Consider the following 25941-nt stretch of genomic DNA (forward strand, 5'->3'; position numbering starts at 1 on the left):
AATCTCCTTGAGGCTGCCTCTGTTCCTCTGAAAGGCTCCCTTCAGCTTTCCCCTGAAGTCTTCCTTCTGGTCAGGTAACTTGAAGATCCCAGGAAAATATTGCAGTTGCCTCCTCTGAAGTCTTCCTGTGGCCAGCTGTTGGCGACCGCAGCTCTGGTCAGAGGCTATCCGAGAAAACTGTCTCTGGAGACTTCCTGTCCTTTCTGCTTCTCAGCTTCTGCCTCGATGCTTACTGACTAGCCCCCTTCCCTCTTAAACAGTACTCTGCTTGTCCTTATGGTATTTCCAGTCAGATCCCTCTGGCCAGTCATTAGGTTCTCCTTGGAATTGTGAATCTGTAGCAACTAAGAACTGATGATTTATTTTATTTTTTAAAATAGAATCTCCAGTATCATAATCTGACCCTTTCCCAACTCTCCTTTCTTGTATAAAAGCCAAGTTCTGGTGTTAATTGCCATCACAGAAAACCTTCCAAGTATGTAAAGACCTTTTAAAAACCCCCACAAACCAACAGCCTAGCTGTTTCTTGGAAAACTGCCAACTGAACCCCTATGCATTGCATCTCTTCCTGGCTTTAGTCAGAAATCAACTGACAGTTTATCTCTTCATACAGTTCACTCTTTACCAGTGTTAAAATGTAACAACAGCGTTTTGTTATAAATATCCTCTCACATTGCAACTGTTTCTTCACATCCTTCTGGTAATTTAAATGCATGGTTTTGTTTTCTGTATGTTATATTTATTCTTTGTATGGCATCCACTGATAAGCTATGAGCTATCAACATGTCTCTTTCAATTCTGTAACTTTTTAAATGGTGAGCCTGAGGTGAATGAAGCACAAATTAAGCTGCTACACACACACACACACACACACACACACACACACACAAACAATAACTGAAAAGTACATCCAGGTGGTGCTGTCGTTTTGCTGTCAAATATCAGTTAAATCAGTTAAATATAGTCTGGTGCTTAAAACATGGGAAACCAGGTGTCAGGTTAGCAAACTGGGGGGAAACAATTCAAAGTTGCAACACTATCACAGAACTCACCCCTTTTTTCCCTGGGAGCATTCAGACAGAGAGATTGTTGTGTTAGTTTTCCTGCTTATAATGCTAGCACTTCTGTCCTTGCTTCTAATGTCCGTTACACACTGCATTACCTGTTTCATTATGGAATTGTGGCTTTTTAAAACTGTGCCCAGTAGAGTCTCCCTCCCTTGGAATGTGTGAGCAATAGGAATGGGTGTTGTCTTCCTCCCTTGCTGCTTCTCAGAGTGGTGGGGAAGAAAGCATGATATTCTCTCTACTGTGCAACCTGGAGAGAGGATGAGTAGGCAGGTGGAGGCAATAGCTGGCTGTCTTGGTCACACTTTCATGTTCTGGGCCCAACCCATTGCATTACCCAGAAGTTCTACTCCAGAAATGAAGAATATGTTGCAAGACTACAGCTCCCATAATTTCTGACCTTTGGCATTCTGGCTGAAATGGATGGGAATTCGAGTCAGTCAACTTCTGGAGGATCACAGATTCCTTAGCTTGGTCTAAAATCTGTGCAAGCTTAAATACGCTCCAGTTGGTTGGGAAATATTTTTGTCCCCTGATTCTCCCAAGTTGCTGCATTATTACATTCCTGGAAGTACCATTTGCTGATTGCTAATGGCAAATGAATACATTTCTTTCTTGGGTAGAAATGAAGATTCTTTGTGGCTGGCACGTTGATTACAATTTTCAATACAAAAATACCAGCCTGAAGTGTACCTTCTGTGTTAGTCACAGCTGTCAATCTCGGCAAATCATTTGGATGTAAATTTGAAACATTAGTGTCTGGGGAAAAACTCAACTTGAAAGCTTAACCCCTCTTCCATTTCCTTCTTTTTAAAGTCAAATATTCTTGCTTTGGGACGCGGGTGGCGTACTTTTTATCCATATATATATGTAGGCATTCTTCTAAGGGGTTAATGTGGTGCAGCAGCTAGAGTGATGGGTTTGAATATGAGAGACGCAGGTTAAAATCCCAATAAGTACCGTATTTTTTCCATGTAGATTTTTCCATTAGACGATGTTTTTTATTATAAAAAAAATGCTAAAAGCTTAACAACTCTGGGCAATCTCCCCCCATTTCCTTAATTTGGGGTCCCAAAAAATAGGGGTCGGCTTATACATGGGGTATGTTATACACGGAAAAATATGGTACTTGATGAGTGTTAGATTGGTTGCTAGCTTTTGTAGCCTAGGCATCTTTGTAGCCTTTAGCATCTTCCTAAAGCTGATACAGGGACACGGGTGGCGCTGTGGGTAAAACCTCAGTGCCTAGGACTTGCTGATCGTAAGGTCAGTGGTTCGAATCCCCGTGGCGGGGTGAGCTCCCGTCTTTCGGTCCCAGCTCCTGCCCATCTAGCAGTTCGAAAGCACCCCTAAGTGCAAATAGACAAATAGGTGCCGCTTTATAGCGGGAAGGTAAACGGTGTTTCCGTGTGCGGCACTGGTGCTGGCTCGCCAGTTGCAGCTTCGTCATGCTGGCAATGTGACCCGGAAGTGTCTGTGGACGGCGCCGGCTCCCGACCTCTTGAGCGAGATGAGCGCGCAACCCTAGAGTCGGTCACGACTGGCCCGTACTGGCAGGGGTACCTTTACCTTTACCTTTTTATTCTTGCTTTGTTTTTGTTTTGATTTATGGAATTGGGAAGGGGTTGTTGTTGTGATCATGGTCAATAAAATAGAAATTCTATTCTTCTTTTCTGCTCTTTCTTTTGATCTAGAAGAATCTCAAGGTAGTTTACCTAAAATGCAATGTACATCCTTCTATTCCTTGTTCCATACTTCACCCCACCCCCATATCCAGTTCGCATTAGGCTGTTGCCTGGATGCATGCTTCTTACTTCCTCCTCTGGCCCCTAGGACTGAAGTATTTTCATTGTCCAATGACAGGATTATGTTTGGAGATCTTCTGTATCTAAAACCCTGCAGATTATCTGCTAGGGTTCAAATCTAACTATTTAGCTGTGTCTCCCAAGATTTCCTGTTCTCATTTTGCCAGGACTCTTTCTGAAATGAGTTTAGGATTGTAATTGTGCGGGTAGGATAGTAAATAACTTTCAGTGATAAGATCCAGGTGACTTGTTGTTCTAGGTCCAAATGATTTGAGCCTTGAGCCATCAATGTATTTTTTCTACTGAAGAGTATTGGGACTGACTACCTGCAGAATAGGATAATAGGTTAGATTGGCTCATTTCTTGTCTTTTCAATAACTTGATGTGGGATACTAAGATCCCTTGAAATAAGTTTTCCCCCTTAATTTAGTAAGAGGCTTCAGATGATCCTATATCTGCTTATTAAGCTGAAACAATGCACAGGCCTTTTACTCATGCACAGAGCCCCGCCATGCAAGCTGTGATTAAATTTCTTAATTAACCATCATTTCCTGTTTTGTCCGAACTGGGGGACTATGGTTAACTGCTCTAGGAGAAACCAGGATATTAAGCCATATTTTGAAGTTGATTATGCAACTGCATATAACATTGCATTGTCTATTGCATTACATAATGAACAGCCTAAAGTTTTATTTCTGCATAATTGCAAAGAGGCACTTGGAACAGCTGTTCTATTTTTCACTTTTCTGGCAGCTAGAAGTTCTAATGGTTACTTGGAGCACTCAATTCTGAAAGAGCTTGATTTAATTTTTGCATTATCTGTTGCTTAGCAACTGATGAGGGGAAAATTTGTTCTGATCTAGGGAGAATCTCTTTTCCTTTTCTCTCCCCCTTTCCCAAGCAGTTATATCTAATTGTGGCTTCCCAAGTTGTTGGTGGAAATAGCATCTTGAACTTGCTAAAACACGTTCTATTTAAAAACCCTCACTGCTGAAACTTACAATACATTAATATATTTGCTTCATGCCACAAATACAAGCAGCAGTCAGTGATTGACAACCTAAACTCCATAAGCAGCCCTTAGAAGGTCACTTACTTATCTCTGTTCTTCTTGCCATGTTGCCGCTGCTTGCATAAATGGTTAAATGTCATGTGCTTGCTCACTGGTGCTTATGGCAAAACAGAAGGAAGTCATAGGTATTAAATGTCCAGAACCTGTCTACAGTTGCCTTTCTCTCTCAGCTTGAAAAGCCTAATGGCATAGTCATGGGTCCTTTAAATTATAGCTGCTCAGAAGATTGGTACTGCTGTGAGGGATGGCAAAGTAATCTTTACTTTGGATGTTGAGATGAAACTTTGCACATTAGTGGCACTCACACATTCTATGGTGGAATGTTAAGCCAGTTGTAGAAGAGAGTATTGCAACTTGTATAAACCTCTGCGAGCAAACGACTATTATAACCTTTTTAGTATTTGCCTGTTGGCATAAGTAGATTTGGCCCATAATTCCTGTTTAGGTCCATTTATCCTATTTAAATACATTGCTTCAAAATGCAATTATTTTGGTGTTTGAAAAAGCGTTTCTTGCTTGACTAGATTTTGTTAGTTTTAGCCACAAGCTGTTTTAGCTGTAAGCTGCAACGAGAAAATGTCAGACCAAAGGAACCACTTAAACAATAAGTAAATCTAAGTGATCATGGAACCAAAGTATAAACAACAACGTTAAAATGTACACAGCAATTTGCTCGTAAAGAAGGAAGCTATTTTTGGTGTGGGTTTTTTTTTAAAAAAATAAAATAAAAGCTTCCATCTCAGGTTCATTCAAGCCACAAGAGGTTTGCCATTGTTTCACAGCTGCCAAGGCAAAAGTTTCCATAGTTTCGACTCCTGCCATTGTTTTCACTGACCAGGATAGATTATTCTTTCTGCTGGTCTGAATAATTTTCTTAATTTTTCAGTAGCTTATTCATTGCATTTTATGAGATATAACCCAATCTCTCCACAGGAACTATGGAAATAAAAAACATATCAGGTGAGGGATATCAGATACCTGATAACATATCAGAGCCACCGTCTGTCCCCATTTTAGTTGCCTTCCATGATTTAGAATGTGACTTTTTGCAGTGGACAACTTTTTGTAACCACGAGGACTCCTTACACATTTTGCAATCTGGATTTTACAAGACGTATTCACGGAGGCCTTATAACTATTGGAAAGCCACAGACCCAGGAAGCTGGATCTAGCATGCTTATAACCCTGCTGCAGCCCCATCACGTGGTAACTTCCCCATTGCCATACCTCCTGAAGAAGGCTACAGTGGAATTGTAGGGAACATTGTACCTCTACAAGTATGATGCCATAACTTAAACAACACATAGAATCATAGGCATGTATATCCTTTATTTGTCTGAAATTGTGGAGGAAACTCACTGAAAATGCAGAAGGCTTGGAACACTCCTTGGCATGAAATTTGATAGGGCTATTAATAGGTGGAATTAATTATTGCATATCAGGGTGTTTTTAATCCTGCCAATAAACAAAATCTCTGCCCAAAAATAATGTATTTGCGTTTGGATTCCAGTTTGTGTTCAGTGGCTACATTTCCTGAAAACAGTACGTAGAAGACACATATAGCTGAACCATATGAGCAACTTTGTGAAATCAAACATTTGAGTCAGAAAAAGATTGCATCTGCTTGCTTAGATTAAGTCTTGAAAGTCATAATTCTACTGTGTATGAACTTTCATTTCTGCTAGATAATATCCCAGTTTCAGCCCTCAACAAGAATTGAGGGGATTTCCCTTAGGTTAGGTGCTCATAAAATAGACCTGCCAGATCTTATTCTGAAAACAAAATTGCATTAGTTGTACTGTCAAAAGGGTGGGTAAAATATAATAGTTGTGCCTAGTTGTAGCCAGTTTGTCAAGTTCTGCTAGTGCAATAGGGCTTGGCCCCCTTCTCCTCCCTTCTTGCCCACCTAATAGGCTCTGGGGAGAACTCACAGATTGGCATGTGGGGCAAGAAAGAGGGAGATCATTCCATTAGACAAGCAGAAATGGTTGTACTGATGCAGCAATCTCCTTAGTGCTACTTTAAAGTCCCCTATTTCAGTTCCATATAAGAGTAGGGCATAAAAGTTTGATTCCAGAATTATAAATGTCACAGCCTTCCTCTGAGTTTTCAAAAAATATTATATGAATCATCGATTTATTCTTTCAAAAAATAAAAATAAAAATCAAGCCATATCTAGATGGCCAAATCTAGATCTGTGTACTAGAGCTAAAGAGAATTAAACTTGGAAAGCACAAATTCTTTTATCACGTGCTTGATTATATAGAAATCAACATACTATTTGTGTTTTGCAGATTTGAAGTCAAATACCACCATTCTGGTGTTTATCATAAATCATGGAATAATGAATTATTCTGTTTTATACAATGGCTTTGTTTTCCTCAAAAAAAAAATTCCCCCAAATGTCTCCCAAATATTTAAAATTAGTGTACGGTATTAAAACTAATAATAGTTGCTAAAACTAATATCATGTAACTGTGGCTAAACTATGTCTCTTTCTTATGTCTCTTTGTAGATTGCCTCTTTAAGTTATGTCCCATGAATCGCTATTCTGCACAGAAGCAGTTTTGGAAAGCTGCTAAGCCAGGCGCTAACAGCACAACTGATGCTGTATTGCTCAACAAGCTACATGTGAGTATGGTACTGATCTTGATCTTCATCTTATGCTACTTTTTGATTTCAACATCTTACGTTACAGTACTTTTAGATAATCATTTTTACACACACACACACAAACACACACACACACACACACACACACACACACACGTAAGACTGTTGCCATGCTGCAGTTGATATGGCTTTCAACAGGCATCCATGCCAACTCCTGCATGGTGAACGACACGCAGGTGAGCAGGCAATTAGTGCTGGTGGCAGGTTGCCTAGGCGAGCTGTTTAATTGAGTGGAGTATCACCTTACAGAGCGGTTTACTAAGCTACTCTGGGAAGCACCTTCGCTCTCCTTTAAAAGGGGGTGGGGGTTGTTGTGATCTGTGAGGGGAGGTGCTTGGAGCAAACTGCGAAGGGATGGGGAGGTGTGAAGGGTGGGGGGTGTCTTTGTTTAGGTGTGGACAAAGGTGGCTAGCAAAGACGTAGGCAGATGGGTCTTCTCAATACATGCTTTAATGTGAACAATCCAAACCCAGGTCAAATGGGGGGGGGGGAATCAGAGTTGATGATACTTTTTCTTAACATCTGCAATCAGCTATATGTATAAGAGAGTGCAAGAAACTAAGAGCATAGAAATGAGGGACATGGGCATTGAATAGATTCTGCATGTGTAGGACAAGAGAGCTCCACAGGGAAACAATGCCTACCCCCTTTCAGGTAGGGGCTTTCCCCAGACCTGAATCATTAAAAATGTGGTAGCAACTTGGCAAGGAAAGGCTGGGAAACCTCTTATTACACACTAGTTTCTCATAACAAGCCTGTTGCTGAAAGTACTCATAGTTTAGACAGGTACGTTGGTGAGGTTGACTGTGCCCGAGTCTGCTTCTTTAAAAAATTAGACTTACCAGTTCTCATCTATGCAGTAAGCAAATCTCTTATTATGAAAGTGTGGTGTGAGTAACAACATATAATTTTTGAAAATAAACTATTCTACATGGGTAGTGAAGAAAACTAGAATAAGCTTTATGTCTATCTTACTTTGAAAATAAAGACTTAATAATTGAAGTCAGATGCTTTTAAGTTCTTTTATTCCTGCAGTTTGTAGCTGGCTTTACACAAAGTACATAAAATACTTTTTTTTTAAAAAAATACTTTTTATTGACATTTTTCAATAAACAAAAAACAAAAAACAAAATAAAACAATCTTTACAATCAATCTTAATATTGCCTTATTTACATTGCGCTGAGTCACGCCTCAACTTCCTTAAATAAAATACTTTTTTAAAAAAACATTTCCTACATAAAATACTTTTTAATGAAGTACATAAATACAAGGCAAAGGCTTACACTCAAGTTGAAATAGGAGCATATTTTAAACAAGTGATTATTTTATTATATTCCCATTATAAAAAATACATTTTTTAAAAAAGAAAACCTATTTGAAATGTTAGTTTAAAGCCCTAAAACTTTAAACCTTTAAAGCCCTAAATGGCCTAGGTCCAGTATACCTGAAGGAGTATCTCCACCCGCATCGTTCAACCCGGACACTGAGGTCCAACTCCAAGGGCCTTTTGGCGGTTCCCTCACTGCAAGAAGCGAAGTTACAGGGAACCAGGCAGAGGGCCTTTTCGGTAGTGGCACCCACCCAGTGGAACGCCCTCCTATCAGATGTCAAAGAAATAAACAACTATCTGATATTTAGAAGACATCTGAAGGCAGCCCTGTTTGGGGAAGTTTTTAATGACTGATGTTTTAATGTATTTTTAATCTTTTGTTGGAAGCCTCCCAGAGTGGTTAGGGAAATCCAGCCAGATGGGTGGGGTATAAATATATTATTCTTATTCTTATTCTTATTCTTATTCTTTCCTCTTTGTCCTAATTCTGTCCTTTCTGAGAGGGATGGATATCCTTTCAGTGATCAGTTTTGTGACATCGTGATCAAGACTCACTAAATGTTCAGCTTTGAATATAATACGTTCCATTCCGAATAAATGTATATAGCTCTTTCGTTGGCACCATGTGTTTGGCATGCTTTGGCCTGAAAATACCCCTGCACATATCGATCTAGCTAGAACAAATCAAATGCTCATTGGACTATGCTAAGTTCTTCTGGGAAAGGAATGAGACATAGTTAATCCAAAGAACCAGCAGAGTGTATAATTGCCAAGTGTATTAACTCTTAATTTATTCTTGGGAAATAATTAATAATGGGTTGACCTTGCATGTGAGGTCAGTTCCACATATTAAAAACTACCTTCACTGGATGCTTGTAAACCTTCACTGTAGTCACAGCAGGTACGAGTCTGTCTTTTAAAAGCAAATTTGCAACGGCCCACAGTGTCTCATGACCAACTTATTCTGAAACAGAGGGGTTTCAAAAACAATAGATATGACTTGGATTGTTCAAAGCAAGCAGATTATTATTATTATTTTAAGATCTCTGCCTCAGCAAGTCATGGATCTCAGTGCTATACTTAACTATGGCAGACAAGTGATGGATTTCTATCATATACAAGAGTTTTTAAAGGAACGGCTCATCCAGAAAAAGATCTGAGCGTACCATCACACCAACCAGGAGATTTTTTTTAACAATGATAATTTGTTTTATCAAACCTAAACTACACACATGAGTATATAAAAAGAAAAGCATTTAGGAGGGATAGCGGAGTTTGTTTTTCAGGGGTAAATCTAAAGGAAAACGTATTTACTGGTTCACAGCTGAAGCATGTGCCTGTAGACCGCAGACCTAGACACCACAATTTCCTGTAGCAGTAAAAGTTTAATTACGGCAGTTTTATTACAGCATGAACCTTCATCACAATACATAATGCCATAATAAAATGAGTTAGCCTTCAAGATGCCAATGGGCTCTTCTGTTGTTTGTTCTGCAAACAAACTAATATGGTTAGAAGATGCCAAAGTGGTACCATGGTGTGTATTATTGCATGAATCTCTTGCCAGCATAGAAACACACAAGCATCTTAGTGTGTGAGGACTGTTCATTGAGAATTCCTGGCGCAGTCTTTGCGGAACGTGAAAGCAGTTTCCTGCCTTACTGTTTTTGTGTCATGTGGGTTTGGAGTAATCTTTAAGGAAACGTTAAACTCCAATATTTAATTACTTGCATTTTTGGCTTGTGTGTCTACCAATGGAATTCAGCATCTTCTGTTGCAGATCAACCAATGCGAAGGGTCAGGTTATTTTAAGCTAATGCCATTTAAGGGATTTAGGAATCTGGGACGCTGAAGTTTTTGACCGGCATAAAAAATGAATGCTCCTTTTGGAAAGCTGACACCTAGTGGCCTTTTTATATAGTGCTTGGTTTGATTTGTTCTTCAGCATCAAAAGTTGGTCGTTCCAAGCGTGTGCCCCTTGTGTGTAAGCCATTACAGTACTGTCATTTTGTGATGTTTATACTTGTTAACCCACATCTAGTTCTTCGCCACCTCTGCCAGCAGCTCAAGACCTCAACTGAGAAGTTTACTCTGGCTGATGGTTTTGAAAGTGCTGTGAAGTTTCCAAGCAGAACCGACGATGAAACATTTTGTGACTCCAGGACACTGATGGAGTTCACACATTACAACACTAAGCCAAACCATGGCTTAGCACAAATTAGCAGCTGTGTGTGTTCCTGGACCAAATATTGTGGCCGAAGTGCTCTTCCTCTGGTCCTGCTGCTCCCATGCTACCCAGGACTAACCAAAGTGTCTTCCTGACCCAAGTCTGACTGAAATGGATCTAGATAAATATAATAGCTTTGCTACTAGTAGACAGTAACCTCATATTTTAGGTTTCTTGGTCTTGTGAATGCTTTTTAATTTCACACTTTTGGGATTCTGAGTATCAAGAGTTGTGGGACCCTATACCTCCATTTAACACCTTTCAAAAAATGTTCACTTCTTGAAAGAATGAAGTGTAAGAAACACTTGAAGTATTCTCTTTCATTTTGATTTTTGTTGTTGTTTAAAGTATGGATTAGAGGAATACAATCATTTGGGTTTATATCCCCCTTCTTGTCTAACCTTGTATGGTTGTTCCAAAATATCCTTCTTGGTGTTCTGCAATGTAAAGCCACTTCCAGCATGTTTTAATGGAAAGCTGACTACCCTGTTTAACAAGCACGTCAAAAAGGAATGTTTGTCTTAGGAGACATTCTGTGAAATACGAAAGATGACTTTTCTTCCACAGTGCAGGACTTCTTGTTCCTTTTGTAATGCACTGTAGGCCACCATTGTACATGATGGAACTGAACTAGCCACAAACCATCTAGACGTACATTTTAGATCCAAGCTTTCTGAAAGACTGTATTCCCTCATACGAACGTGCCTGGGTTTATATACTTGAGGGAGGCCTTTCTCTTAGTCCCGAGAAGGCCTTCTTCATGGCTGCTCCAAAACTTTGGAACTCCCTCCCTAGAGAAGTTAGACTGATTCCATCCTTGTACTGACTGCTTTTAATGAAAGGGCTGGTGTTGTGCTGTTTTTACTGTAATTATCGGTATGTTTTTTAATGAATCATGTATGTGTGTGTTCCAATCGTCCCCCCGTTTTTAGCTGTTCTTATTTGAGCTGTAAGCTACCTTAAGTCACTGTCAGGGAGAAAGATGGGATATAAATAAAACAACAACAGCACATATCACTTTAATTCATAATGTTGCCTTTTATATATTTGTGTAGCTCTGTTTTGGGGAAACTTGAGTCCTGATTTGGTTTTGGGGTAGTTGTGGGTTTTTTTTGAAAATGCTTTAAAGTACAGTGGTACCTCGGGTTACATATGCTTCAGGTTACAGACTCTGCTAACCCAGAAATATTACCTCGGGTTAAGAACTTTGCTTCAGGATGAGAACAGAAATCGTGCTCCAGCGGCGCGGCAGCAGCGGGAGGCCCAATTAGCTAAAGTGGTGCTTCAGGTTAAGAACAGTTTCAGGTTAAGAACGGACCGCCGGAACGAATTAAGTACTTAATCCGAGTTACCACTGTATAAGTAAAGCTAGATGGTTTTAAAACTAGCATTCAGCAAAGGGCCGACCTTTTAGACTTCCACAGTATTTTTCCTCCCTAGAACTCTGTTCTTTCCAAACTTCACTACTGCCTTGCTCTCCAAGCAGTCTTCATAAAAATACTTTTGTTTGTTTGGTTGTTTATTAAAGCAAGCAAGTGGTCACCCAGTTTCCCACCCTTGCTTATCAGCATTCTTTTTTCCTTTGTAGCATGCTGCAGATTTGGAGAAGAAGCAGAACGAGACCGAGAATAGGAAGTTGCTTGGCACGGTTATCCAATATGGCAATGTTATTCAGGTATGCTTCAGCTGTGTTTTAAGAAGTCTCTGTGAACCTGGCACCCATAATTCTATGCAGCTGTATATGCCACACAGACTGGCTTGAATTGACATGAAGTTGCAACTTCATTGTTTTTCAAGTAGAGATGCACAAGCATCATAGCCTTTCTTTGACTCACAAGAGGTTGTGCTTTAGTGAGCCTTGTTACCCTGTGTTGTCACAGCACTTTGGGCCTTGTACTTTTTATCCATATATATGTAGGCATTCTTCTAAGGGGTTAATGTGGTGCAGCAGCTAGAGTGATGGGTTTGAATATGAGAGACGCAGGTTAAAATCCCAATAAGTACCGTATTTTTCCATGTAGATTTTTCCATTAGACGATGTTTTTTATTATAAAAAAAATGCTAAAAGCTTAACAACTCTGGGCTATCTCCCCCCATTTCCTTAATTTGGGGTCCCAAAAAATAGGGGTCGGCTTATACACGGGGGCATGTTATACACGGAAAAATATGGTACTTGATGAGTGTTAGATTGGTTGCTAGCTTTTGTAGCCTAGGCATCTTTGTAGCCTTTAGCATCTTCCTAAAGCTGATACAGGGACGCGGGTGGCGCTGTGGGTAAAACCTCAGTGCCTAGGGCTTGCCGATCGCATGGTCGGCGGTTCAAATCCCCGCGGCGGGGTGAGCTCCCGTCTTTTGGTCCCAGCTCCTGCCCACCTAGCAGTTCGAAAGCACAATTAAGTGCAAGTAGATAAATAGGTACCGCTTTATAGCGGGAAGGTAAACGGCGTTTCCGTGTGCTGCGCTGGTGCTGGCTCGCCAGAGCAGCTTCGTCACTCTGGCCACATGACCCGGAAGTGTCTGTGGACAGCGCTGGCTCCCGGCCTCTAGAGTGAGATGAGCGCACAACCCTAGAGTCTGTCAAGACTGGCCCGTACGGGCAGGGGTACCTTTACCTTTACATTTAAAGCTGATACAAGGGTATATGCAGTAATAACTTTAAGGTATTTATAAATACACTGAGTGAACATTTAATGCTCTTTATAGCATCCTATATAGCTCTTAATTATATTGGTATTCTACAGATTTTTACTCCATAGTCAGCAGTATTCCTTCAACTATGGAGAATTTTGGGTAGGAGGTTTCAACTTTTAGCTTGACCACTCTGTGTAAGAAATGTCTTGGGATAATTTTAAGGGGGCCTCAAAAACGGAATTGTCTTCTGCTTTCAACCTCAGTATGAAGTACAGTATGTGAAAGCATTAAGGAACGAAAGGAATTTTCTCATCGTTCCTATGAAAACTTTGACTACTGTAGTCAGTGGGATAAAAGTTTCTTTTGTTTTTGTTTTAATTGCGTTTGTGGTGCCCTTCCCCCTCTTTCCCCCTTTTTTTCTTTTTAACTTCTAGCTTTTGCACTTGAAAAGCAACAAATACTTGACGGTAAATAAGAGACTTCCAGCTCTGCTAGAGAAGAATGCTATGAGGGTGACTCTGGATGAGGCTGGCAATGAAGGGTCCTGGTTTTACATACAGCCCTTCTACAAACTGCGTTCCATAGGAGATAGCGTAAGTTTACAGGGTTGTCAGAGAAAACAGTGTGCGGTGCAATATATTGCAAAGCTGTTTCGTCAGTAGCTTACTTTCTTGTGATTAATTAAATGCACAAGAGTTTATACAGTATACATGTCTCTCTTTCCTGGACTGAAGAGAGTGGGAGGTGAATTGCTATGGCAACAAATGTTTTGGAAACAAGGGACATTTTTTAAAGTCTGGAACAGTAGCCATCTAAATCTCCACTTACTTCAAATGGTTATGAAAACACTTAAGTTATTTTGTTGATGTATTAATTTGTTCTTAAGCTAAAATACAGCAATGCACCAAGCATTTAGTTTCCCGATCATAAAACGATTGGGAACTTTTTAAAAAATTTACTTTAATTGCAGCAAAAACTGGGGGCGGGGGCAGCATCCATGAAAGTTGTGTGCCAAAATGAGCATTAGGTGACATCCTCTGTTGTCTGCCCATCTGCACAACAGAAATCTACTTGTGCAAGTGGATTTCTTGTTCCCCTCTTCGCCCTCCAGCCCCCTGGGCACCCTCCAAAATCTGCTACAAATAGTTTCCTAACCCTCTGGAGCATAATATGGAGGCACTTGTGTGGCTGCATGGGGACAAGAGAGGAAGGAGAAAGCCTGTTGGATCTCACCCATTCACTTTGAGGTGCCATGGTAGTCTCCATTAAGACTATTAAGAGCCATTAAGAGCCAGTGTGGTGTAGTGGTTAAGAGCGGTGGACTCGTAATCTGGGGAACTGGGTTCGCGTCTCCGCTCCTCCACATGCAGCTGCTGGGTGACCTTGGGCTAGTCACACTTCTCTGAAGTCTCTCAGCCTCACTCACCTCATAGAGTGTTTGTTGTGGGGGAGGAGGGGAAAGGAGATTGTTGGCTGCTTTGAGACTCCTTAGGGTAGTGATAAAGCGGGATATCAAATCCAAACTCTTATTCTCTTCTTCTTCCATTGCTTTTTCTGTAACAGTTTAGCATGTCTGCCCCTCAGTTACATGGGGCTAGTATTGTTCATTTCTTTAAAAGTTGTATATATCCCCTTCAGTAGAGCTGAATATGTAATAGTTTGTGCATTTTAAGAATGAAAATGTTAAAATGCATTTCAAAGCTTGGGGGAATAAAAATCCCTTTGCCTCTAACAATATGTGTCAGACACGTTTCTCTAGGGCAGGAAATCGACCTACAGTGCCTTCCCTGAGAATGTGCACCCTCTGATCACTGCACACCTTATCTCAGGCAGGTTGGCGGTGGTAGGCATTCCTTTAAGAACCTGCGTCCTAAGTGATATATTGTCCTAAGTGATATATTGAATTGTGTTTGGAAATGGACCTGAAGGTTCTTTTAATACTATTGAGATACAATCTCTAATCCAGGACTGATTTATGAGAATGTATTTTGCTTTGATTAAACTTTCCAAATAGTCTTCAAAGACAGTATAACATAGTATATTAGGCAAAACCGGATGTTACTAGAACATACTGGCTAGGCTGCCTTTGTCCAATAGAGGCTACAACTGGCACACCAGCCTAATCTGAAGAAAGGCAGAGAAAAACCTAGGCCACTTTGGATACAGCTGAATCTAGGAGTACCCCCCCAAAATACTAGCTCTTTGGGGGAGAATTCTCTCTCTCTCTCTCTCTCTCTCTCTCTCTCTCTCTCTCTCTCTCTCCAGATAACTTTCCCACAAAAACTCAGGGCTGAGTTTCCGTTTATTGGCCTTCATCTAGTCCATTGCTGATTCCAGGCTTTTGTTGGGAATCTTTAACATGGCGCATTATAATTCTTTCCATGACCTTGATTTTCCACATAGGTGATTCTGTGGCAGAAGATGTAGGACTGAGACGTTTTTAATATTTTTTTGTTTTGCTTTATGGAAATAACATGAAGGACATGGCAACTCCAGTATACTCTTTCTTGATAGTGATGGTAGATAATTGGGTGCTGTAGCTGTGAGATTCTGAAGCTGATGAAGTTTTGATGCACCTCATATGCCCCTGTTATAATAGTGCAAACACGAAACACAGCCAATTACTGTATCAGGTTGGCCAAAGCACTTTAAATAGCCAGTTTTCAGGAGAGGCTCCAGATTATATTGCCGTACACATTTTTGTGAGAGTGATTTAAACGTAGCTTTATTGAGGATATGAACCCTCTTCAGGCATTATTTAAATGTGTTTGTTACCGTGTGAGGAAGAGCAGCAGGGACAAATGCATAGCCTTTACGCTTGGTTGCCATTTCTGTCACCTTCCAAATTATGGAAGGCAACAATATGGCAGGGAGAGCCTCCTGTCTTCATGGAGACTCCCTGTACCTGTTAGACCTCTGATTGTTCAGAGTTCTGAAGTGCCCTGGAACCTACAAAAGGTTTCCTGCTTCAGGCAGCTGCCTTCCATGAATGACTTGGTAAGCAGCAAACTGTAATGATGGGGGTGGTGGAGCTGGTACTTTCCATCCTTGCTGTCTCCCCCCCTCCCATGTGTGCGAACACTTTAAAGTAATGTCTCAGTACTGCTGTGGAAATACTGCTCAAGAGTCGAGAGCTTCATTTAAAATGCATTAAGCATTATTATTTTTAAAGAGAGGTTTCCGTGACTCATGATAACATGCACTAGCGAAGGCGGATGGCATCGCTGAAGTAAACTATTGTTCGCTATTTTGCATTTTTGGCTATACTTTTTGATGTTGTTGAGTCATGTCTGTGAGAGAGATGATAAGATATTTTAATCTCTGAACTATCGTGGATGGAAAAAGACTCACTTTGTCAACTTTCAGATTAACCTCGAAGTATGAATGCTGGTGGAAGGAGCACTAGAAAAACGGTGCCTCTGTCTTGAGTTCCATTCCTTGATGGTCAAACAGTCCATCCGAAACTTTGTTTTTCAAAGTTTCCATGAGGCAGAACTGAGCAGCAGCTGGTTGTTGTATTTGCAGAGAATGTGGCTCAACCATTCTGTGTTTCTTTTCCCCCAAAAGGCAAAAGCGCAACCTGAAACCTTCATTTGCACCTGAAAGTGCCTCATTTGAATGTCTGCTAACTCCTCCCATACTCCATCTTAAAACTTAACAAGATGTGGATATGGAGGACTTGACAAACACCAACTGTTGTTCTCTCTTTCTCTCTCCCCTACCTGTTTTGTTTGTGTGTGTTTTAAATAAAACCATCTAGCCTGAAGAAGAGTTCTGGGAAACTCAAAAGCTCACACACTTTTTATTTTGACTATGGCAGACCAACACGGCTACCTATCTGTAACACTTTTTCATGACATTTTGGTTGGCCTAATAATGGTATTACTCTGAAATGAACTTGTAGAAATATTCTTTTTATTATTCATATTACTTTTTGAATTTTTGTCCTGCCCTTCCTCTTGAACGGGACAAAGGGTGGCAAACAATACAACAACATAAATGGAGGACCACAACCAAGAAGGCCCTGTCATGTGTCAGTGTCATCCATTCAGCAGCACCACTAACAGTGGGCTTCCTTCAGAAGGTGACATTTTAGGATGCTACTTGGGTTATCAAGCCATTTATGGGTTTGTACTCTAGCACGAACACTCTTTAATTGGGCCCTGAAGCTTATTGGTAGGTGGTGCAGCACTTTCAGGACCAATGACACACAGCTCCATTGAACTGTGCCATGCATCAGCCTGGCAGCCTCATTCTGGATCTGGCGAATTCAAGCTAATTCAAGGGCAGCCCACAAAGAGAACATTGCAGCAGCACAAACAGGAGGTCACTAGAATTATAGGGGCAACACTGTACCTTTACTCCTTTGTTTTTCAGGTCGTCATAGGGGACAAGGTGGTATTGAATCCGGTTAACGCTGGCCAGCCTTTGCACGCCAGTAGTCACCAACTAGTAGACAATCCTGGCTGTAATGAGGTAAGTTAAAACAAAATACCCAAGCCAATAAAAATTTGTTGGACTATACACTGGTTTGCAGATTAACTGGAGTAGTTGTTTTAAGCTGCAAATAGAGTATAAATGAGATGTTTCAACACTTACATTAATAGTAATACTACATTAATAGTAATATTGCTATGACACATCTTTCATCTGTAGCTCAGTTAGCTTTACTAAAGATGTTGAAGGACAGAGCCTTGAACTGACCACTAACAGCAAAATTCCCAACTTGCTTATGCAGAAGTAAGTTTGCTAAATTCAAGAAACCTACCCATGTCTTCTCAGAAGTAAGTTATAGTGATTTCAGTGGAACTTACTCCTGGGGAAATTGGGTTAAGCTTACCTGGAGGCAAGCCCTATTGAATTCAACTTGGATCTACTTCTGATTAGATATGAGTAGGATTGCACTGTAAGTCTTCTCGAATTCTGAAAACTTCTGCATAAGAGATAATTTTGCTGAGCTAACTAGGCAGCTACATTCAAGTTGTTCAGAATCATAGCTTCAGTAAGGTTGTTGAACTAAGCTTTGTTGTCTGTTTCTATACCTGTCTCCTAAACTGTAAAGATTCCCTGTATTTTTGGTGAATGCTCTCACACTTAACTATGCTGCATGATTGAAATTAGCTTTGGGAGTGTTTGCGCTTTCACCAGAAATTCCATTCATCAGACATCTCTCATTAGATAAAATGTAAAGAAATATACAATAATAAGAGTACATTCATTTGTAAAAAATGGAATATACAACAGGATAGACAGGAAATCCAAAGTGTTGGTACATACATGATTTTGGAATAGTTTTTTGTCCTTGTTTCTTTTCTTTAGGTATATAAACTTTGTATACATGCTGAATATTATAATAAGCCTTGTGATGTAATATGATAATGTTTACTGATGTAACATAAGAATGTTAATAAATAAATAAAATTCCAAAAAAGGACAGCTCCCACCATGGTTAGCAAGCCCTCAATGAGAGAAATTCCTAGTTAGCTTCAATCATTGTTTCCATTACCATTCCAGATGTTTCATGCACACTGCCAATTCCCTTGCAAAATTTATATCACCAATGAAGCGCGCACGTGTGTTGTTTTTTTAAAAAAGGCAACAGCTGAACAAAAGTATTTCATAACAATTCATGTGTCTGCATGTTTCTGTTTTAATTGCTTATGCTTGCTTTTGTTACAGGTGAACTCGGTGAACTGCAACACAAGTTGGAAAATAGTCCTCTTTATGAAATGGAGCGATAACAAAGACGATATCCTGAAAGGGGTACGATGAACAATGCACCTCATTGCTAGGTTTTAAATTTCAAAAGTATTTGTTGAACTTCCCACCCATTTGCCTTCTCATTGCCTTTGCAGGGAGATGTGGTGCGGTTGTTTCATGCAGAGCAGGAAAAATTTCTGACTTGTGATGAGCACAGAAAGAAGCAGCACGTCTTCCTGAGAACCACTGGGAGACAGTCAGCTACTTCTGCAACTAGCTCAAAAGCTCTGTGGGAAGTTGAGGTAAAGATGGGAATAGAGATTTCTGAATAGGTTTGTTATGAGTATTGCCTTTATTTAAAACCTAGATGGAAAGCGCCACATACACAAAAGCTTGTTGTGCTTCCCATCCTATATTTTTCCCCCTACCTGGAAACACTGTTTAGATTTCAAAAACAGCAACATGTTCTCAAGGACAGGTTATTAACTGGATTGGATACCTGGCCACCTGGTGTTGTGCCTGGAAAGCTGGTTGAACACTTTAGGAGAGCTTTACCCCTCACCCTTGTCTCACCTGATTTCTGTTACACAGTGCAGGCTGGCTTGATGTTCAAGCAGTAGGCTGGTGTTTAAACTTCCTTTCCACCTGCCAGAGTGGCATTTCAGAGCAGCACCTGCAGACCAGGTTAGAGGGTGCTAAAAACAAGCACTCTAAACTATTGAGGCTAGGAGGATGTTGTGTCACAGTTGTCTTAATAGTCTTCCTCTTGACCAATTATGTCAAAGAGAACAACACTTCCGGGTCAGCGCCATCGGTGAATGGCGGAGTTCCTCTGTCCGGAGGAACGGGCTCCGTGGAAACTGGGTCTTCCCACCGCAGTGAAGGTGGGGACCCGCTAGAAATCCCAGGCGGAGGAAGCCTGGGAACGTGGGGTTCGGCAGGGCACCAGGAGCGCCCCCCTACTCGCAGGGAATCCCATTTAGGGGCTCCGGAGCAAAGTGGGGTGAGAAGCGCGGTGCTGCAAACTGACTGCTACTTTCACGGAGTGAAGCCGCACAGCCATTGCCGGAGAGCGCTGACTTTTTCCTGTGGACAATTGGATTTAAAACAAGTACCCGTGAGTAGAAACGGAAAATTGGATCAAGAAATTTCTTAATTTGGCAACGAAGCGGGAAGGTTCAAAACAGGAAGTCTGCCTTCCGCTTTTTGTATATAGACTAAAGCAAAAACTTTGTAAGCTAAAGCCGGGAAAGCTGTCAAAAAAAAAGTTTAAATTTCCTACATCCAGAATTACTGAAACCCCCTTAGAAGCAGGAGAAAAGGGGGGGGACTTTGTTAAACCCTAGCAGGAGAGGGAGTGAAGAAGGATAAGTTTCCACCGTCTCTAGCCTGGGAATGGGGTGTCAGAGACAGAAATCGTTGGAGAGGTTAATTGACTGAATGGAATATCTTGACAGATAGCTAAAGAAGAGAAACAAGATGATTCTAATGTTGCCTTTTGCATTCTAAAGAAACAAAATATCTGAAAAATATCTGAAAAACGAAAGTAATTTTCCTTTGTTGGACTTGCCTAAAAAAAATGGATACAAATAGAAATTGCCTCCTCTAGAGGGAGCTTGTCAAATTGTTGCTGCAGTATATTTGAGGGCTCAACAGATGTGAGATTAACACCGTGGGAACAGGCTTTTCTGACCTTGACTAAAGATGAGCTAGAAAGAAGACTGGGTGCTTGCCCTATTTATTATTGTTGTTGTTGTTGTTGTTGTTGTTGTTGTTGTTGTTGTTATTCACAGCATCATTTTGCCTGCACAACATTTATTGTGGCACCAATAAATGCACAGTATACATCTCCACAAACAAATACATCCCCAAATATGGATGTTACATTATCTCTCAGCGAGGAGTCCAGGCACCAAAGACAACCCTTTCCTCCAGAACTCAGTCCATTTCACCTGTGGTCATAGAACCACTCCTTTCTGCTCTCACTCAAGGCAGCTATCCTCCGACACCAAGCCATTCTTTTTACACTCACTGGTGCCAATGTTCTTTCAGCGTAGCATTGCTACTCATCATAGGAAGATGCACTATCACAAACTATCAAGATGCATTATCACAAATATATTTTGTCATAGCTGTTTAGACAACTTCTTTCTTGTTGATCGTCCCACTTCTCTTCCTCCGATCTGTTAGCTTTGGCCCATTCTCTTGATTACCCTCTGGAATCTCTTGATTACCCTCTGGTTTCTGGAAGCGCATCTCTTCTTGCTTGTAAAAAACGATGTGTCTGTTACAGGTAGTACAACATGACCCTTGTCGAGGTGGTGCTGGATATTGGAATAGCCTTTTTCGTTTCAAACATCTTGCCACTGGACACTACTTAGCTGCAGAGGTCAGTATCCCGAGAACCTTTTCCTTACATGCTGCCTTCCTCCTTTGTTTTATAGGTACTGTTACTCAGGATAAGTACTGAGTAACTAAATTGAGACTTGGAAAGAATATCTTAATCTGAAGGGGTTGCAAGTTAGGCAGCACTGACATTTCTTTGAATTAAGCTTGAAACAAACACTAAACTCTCTCCATAAGTGACTTTCCTACTATAGAGTTCTGTGGATGTACTTTAATAAATAAGTGCCCTGAAAACTGTGATATCTTGAACTGGTTGATACAGTCACCTCAAAAAAGATGTTGTAGAGTTAGAAAAGGGCCGCCAAAATAACCAAGGGGGTGGAGCTATTCCGCTGTGAGGAAAAGTTGCTGCCTTTGGGACTTTTCAGTTTAGAGAAAAGACGAGTGAGAGGTACCGTAATACAAGTTTATAAAATGATGCATTGCATGGAGAAAGTGGATACAGAAAAGTTTTTCTCCCTCTCACATAACACTAAAACTCATGGGCATCCGATGAAGGCTGAATGTTGGAAGACTCAGGACAGATAAAAGGAAGTTCTTCGCATAGCACATAGTTAGTCAACGGAACACTATCCGACGGAAGGCAGCCATGGGCCACCAACTTGGATGTCTTTAAAAGAGCATTAGACAAATAGATGGAGCCACAAGGCTAGCAACAGTCACAATGGCTGTGTTCTACCTCCACTGTCAGAGGCAATATGCCTTTGAATACCACTTGCTGGGAATCACAGGTGGCCAGAGAGCTGTTGTATTCTTGTCCAGCTTGCAGGATTCTCACATGCATCTGGTTTGCCACTGTTAGAGCAGGATGGTGGACTTAGATGGGTCATTGGTCTGATCCAGCAAGCTCTTCCTATGTCCTGCACAAATTTGCTCATATTAAAGAGCTGAGCCAGCACACTACACTGATGGGTTTTTCTTTTTTCTTTTGCTTTAGCCTTACAGTTGCTTAGCTTGCTTTTGTGAGTGGCTGACCTTAGCATGGCTATGATAGCATTTTATGAATTTATTTATGCTCATTGCGTACTGTGTTATAGATTTTGGGCGGGGGGGGGGGAGCTAGTTGTTGTTTTGACCTGCTTGTGATTCTCTTCCATCAGGTAAATCCTGACTATGTGGAAGATTACCAGGAATGTCAGTCCTCAGTAAGTATAGGCAAGAGTATCCTCTTGCCTCTAATCAAGGGGTGCTGACCAGTGCTCAGATTATTGGGGGATTGGAAGTTAAGGGGGCCCTTAATGAAATCCACAAACTCAACCCCTGCCTACCCCCCCCCAAATGTTAGCTAAATTATGCCCCTGATATGCTTCTAGAGTTTCTAAAGTAAGTCTCTAAGGGGGCAGCACAAAAAATAAGGGGGCTAAGCCCCGCCTGCCCCCTGTAATTTGAGCACTGGTGTTGACACAGGCCCTGGTATGATTGGCAAGCATGTAGACAAATCAAAGCTTACTGTGCAATCCTAACCATGTCTACTCAGAAGTAAGTCCAATTGAATTCAGCAGGGTTAGTATTGCAGCTTTTTGTTAACCTCTTAATTGATAACGTATTTAACATGGCGTTTTCCACTGCCATCTCCAGTGATACTGGGCTGTGGTAATCTTTAGTTACCTAGGTAAGATACCTAGCTAAACAAATCTGCTATCCTTCTGCCTGCTGTAATCTCACCTTTATTTATCCAAGCATGTTATAAAGCCCTTCTTACAACTTGGTTAGAACAGTGTTTCTCTACCTTAGAAACAGGGAAACTATATCCCTCCATTGAAATTGTAGTCACTCTCCACTCTTGCTTGTAATAAACGATGTGTCTGTTGATAAGTTTCCAGAACAGTGAGCAAGCATTTTCTGTGCTGCATGACCAGAAAAAACAAGGAGCTGAATGTTCCCCACTCCTGAATTAGTCTTTCGGAAGTATGGTATATGCAGATGCTGATTGTCCTCCAGACTGTAGGAGGTTGAAGGTCATGTCTCCAATGTATGGATAATAGTGGGATGTGTGTGTCAGCATTTGAATGTGCCAAGCTAGCTGTTGCAGTTCGGAATGTTTATGTGGTGCAGGGAGCACATTGTGTGCGAATAGTGGAGGTGAAACTGCAGATCTTTGTCTGTGAATTGAGCAGCAGCATTTTCACAGGGTTCTAAGCACTTGGAAGTGAGATGCTGTAATTAAAGGACCTCGGGAAGTGTGTATGTGTGTAGAGAGAGAGAGACAGAGAAAGTATATGTATAGATACAGGAAATTGTATCCCATCTCCTGATTGAGGATATTGTGTAGGACAGTGGGAGTGTCAGTAACCAGAAGGACATGATTTCAGTGCTAAATTAAGGAGACTTGTTCAGCTCTTTCAGAAACTATTAAAAGGTTTCTAATGGTGGTTTGTGCACAGCAAATCACAGAGGTGGGTATTCTGTGCTGTTCATTCAGCGCTGCTCATTTACTGGCTGAAGGAATACATCAACAGAATGGGGGGGGGGATGGAGGTGGTTTTAAGAGATACCTCCTTGCAGCCCCCTCCCCCTGCATTTAGGACCTTCCAGAGCAGATTTAGAGGGTTTGGTAGCCTTTAGGAGGCAGCACCGAAGATTGGCTTCCTCCCCTGTACTAATGACAGTTTCCTTCCTGGCAAACAGCATTGGATTACCACCCCAGACAAGAGTCTCTCCCATTTAGAGTTGTGAACACTTGGGGAAGGCAGGGGAATTTGGAAAAGCCCTTAAGGACACTTATAAAAAAATTGTAACTGTTCTAAAAAAAGACTGAGGAAGTTCAATAACATGTTAGTTTCATTACAAGGTTGCTGATTTCAGATAATTTTTTAAAAAGAAATTTTGGGGTTTTCCCCTTTCTGTTTCTACATGCTAATGCTGTGAGAGCTGCTTGTTGCTCATAGCTATTTCCAGCATTTTATCATGCTTTGCTTTCTGTAATAACACAGAACTTGGGGGACGGGAGGAGAAGTGGGGATGGGAATGCAACTATAAGCAGAAATTGTAAGTTATTTTTGAACTGTTTTAAACACTCTGCTTTAATTGCTATAACCTGCCCGGGGACTTTGCATGAAGGGTGGGTTAGTCATCACTGAAATCATCATTAATATGTCAAACCCAAATTCTATTTACAACTTAAGGTCCTGGAATGCATGATATAGGCTGTCGCACAAAATAATGCTGTTCATATATTTTTTATATGGTTATGAAGAAGGTCCTGCAGAGTGTTCAAAACACACACATGGAGTGCCCTAGCCCTGAACCTAAATATTAGTGAAGGGGGGAGGAATTAAAGTAGTTCCCTCTTTCCTTTGCTTCCACCCAAAACCCCTTTCCCCACTTTATAGCTGTGTTAAACGGGGTAAAAGTAAAAGGACCCCTGACCATTAGGTCCAGTCGTGACCGACTCTGGGGTTGCGGCACTCATCTCACTTTATTGGCCGAGGGAGCCAGCGTACAGCTTCTGGGTCATGTGACCAGCATGACTAAGCCGCTTCTGGTGAACCAGAGCAGCGCACGGAAATGCCATTTACCTTCCTGCCGGAGTGGTACCTATTTATCTACTTGCACTTTGACGTGCTTTCGAACTGCTAGGTTGGCAGGAGCAGGGACTGAGCAATGGGAGATCACCCTGTTGCGGGGATTCGAACCGCTTACCTTCTGATCGGCAAGTCCTAGGCTCTGTGGTTTAACCCACAGCGATACCCGCGTCCAAGTTACATCCATCTAAATATAGAACCCAGCTGCTTTTCCTTGCACCCCCACCGTCATCCCCACTGTCATCAACATGTCTAATTTCCAACATTCCCCTGTCAGTTTACAATCCGACAATGCTAATTTAAGTTGAAATCAATCTGTAAAGCAGACAATGAAGGAACTGCTGAGAAAAGTGCTAACAAGTGAAGCAAGTCTGTTTCATCCCTTTTGCTGAGAGTCAGTCTGCCTTCAGCCATTCCATTCAGGCTGCATCCCCACTGGTTGTTATAAGAAATGTAACTAAAAATAACCATCTTCCTTAACTTACCCTTTTCTTCCTCCCTCCACAATACATTTTCCTTGTGTGCGTTTTATTTTAGATTGTAGGCCTGAGAGCCGGGAGCTTTTTTTATTACTTTTGTAAGCCAATCTGGGAGCCCTTTTGGTTAGATTGGGAGAAATGCTTCAAATAAGAAAGCAGAAACAATGGAAGCTGGAAGAGGGGTAAAGTACTTAGGTTCAGGAGAAGTGCAGCATGGTCCTTTTAATGAGAAGAAGTCGCTTATTGAGGTTCAGAGGTTGCTGCCTTATATGCTCAGAGCCCAATGGCTGCCAGTTTCCTCATTTTCTTTTTTAGCTTCAACACATTTTGCTTGCACTACATTATGTAGGAAATGCTAAGTTTTGGTGGGGTCACTTTTGTGGTTGACAGATACTGTCAGAGTCTCCTCGGGAGGGAAAGAATAATTTAACAGGCCTGGTATTTTGCTTTATCAGTTTATTACCAGGGTTTGCTTTAAATCAAGTAAAATAGCAGGAATCCCAGGAATGCCTAATTTAACTTATTTCTCGACTGTAGTTCTTTGATAGCCCTTCTGTGTAATCAGGGATTGCATCTGGGGGCTTGTGCACTCTGAGCATGATATCCCACTGTCCAAGGGTGAGGGGACTTTGCTAGATGGGTGTTGAGCCACTAGGGTGCACAATATGGTTGTCCACAGCATTTACATAATGCTATGGACTTTGGGGATAGGATGAGTTGTCTTGCCAGTACAGTGGTGCCCCGCAAGACGAAATTAATTCGTTCCGCAAGTTTTGTCGCCTAGCGAATTTTTCGTCTTGCGAATCACGAAATCCCATAGGAATGCATTGAAAATCAATTAATGCGTTCCTATGGTCAAAAAAAGTCCAAACAAAGCCAAATTTGGTACAACAACAGTTTATTAACTGCTCTTTAAAGTCACACATACTGTAAAGAGCAGTTTAAAAATTGAAGGGAAAATAAATTAACTTTATAAACAAAACATGTCTTTGTTTTTAGACAAAGGAAACAGTTGCGTGACGTTTT

The 25941-nt window shown here is 41.1% G+C and overlaps 1 protein-coding gene across 7 annotated transcripts in view; it reads left to right on the plus strand.

The window, feature by feature from the left end:
• ITPR1 (inositol 1,4,5-trisphosphate receptor type 1) overlaps window positions 1–25941 on the plus strand; it is a 209969-nt gene that overhangs the window by 60392 nt on the left and 123636 nt on the right. For 5 of the 7 annotated variants that reach the window (XM_081183918.1, XM_081183917.1, XM_081183920.1 and 2 more), the window contains 8 exons: window positions 6460–6575; window positions 11764–11850; window positions 13241–13399; window positions 17184–17282; window positions 18486–18569; window positions 18662–18808; window positions 20800–20895; window positions 22013–22057. In XM_081183918.1, the coding sequence (XP_081040044.1) occupies window positions 6460–6575; window positions 11764–11850; window positions 13241–13399; window positions 17184–17282; window positions 18486–18569; window positions 18662–18808; window positions 20800–20895; window positions 22013–22057 (833 nt within the window). The remainder of the gene's footprint in view (window positions 1–6459; window positions 6576–11763; window positions 11851–13240; window positions 13400–17183; window positions 17283–18485; window positions 18570–18661; window positions 18809–20799; window positions 20896–22012; window positions 22058–25941) is intronic. The other 2 variants (XM_081183919.1, XM_081183923.1) reach the window with 1 other exon arrangement.

This window comes from Podarcis bocagei (assembly GCF_964188305.1).
Source record: "Podarcis bocagei genome assembly, chromosome: 2".
NCBI lineage: Eukaryota > Metazoa > Chordata > Lepidosauria > Squamata > Lacertidae > Podarcis > Podarcis bocagei.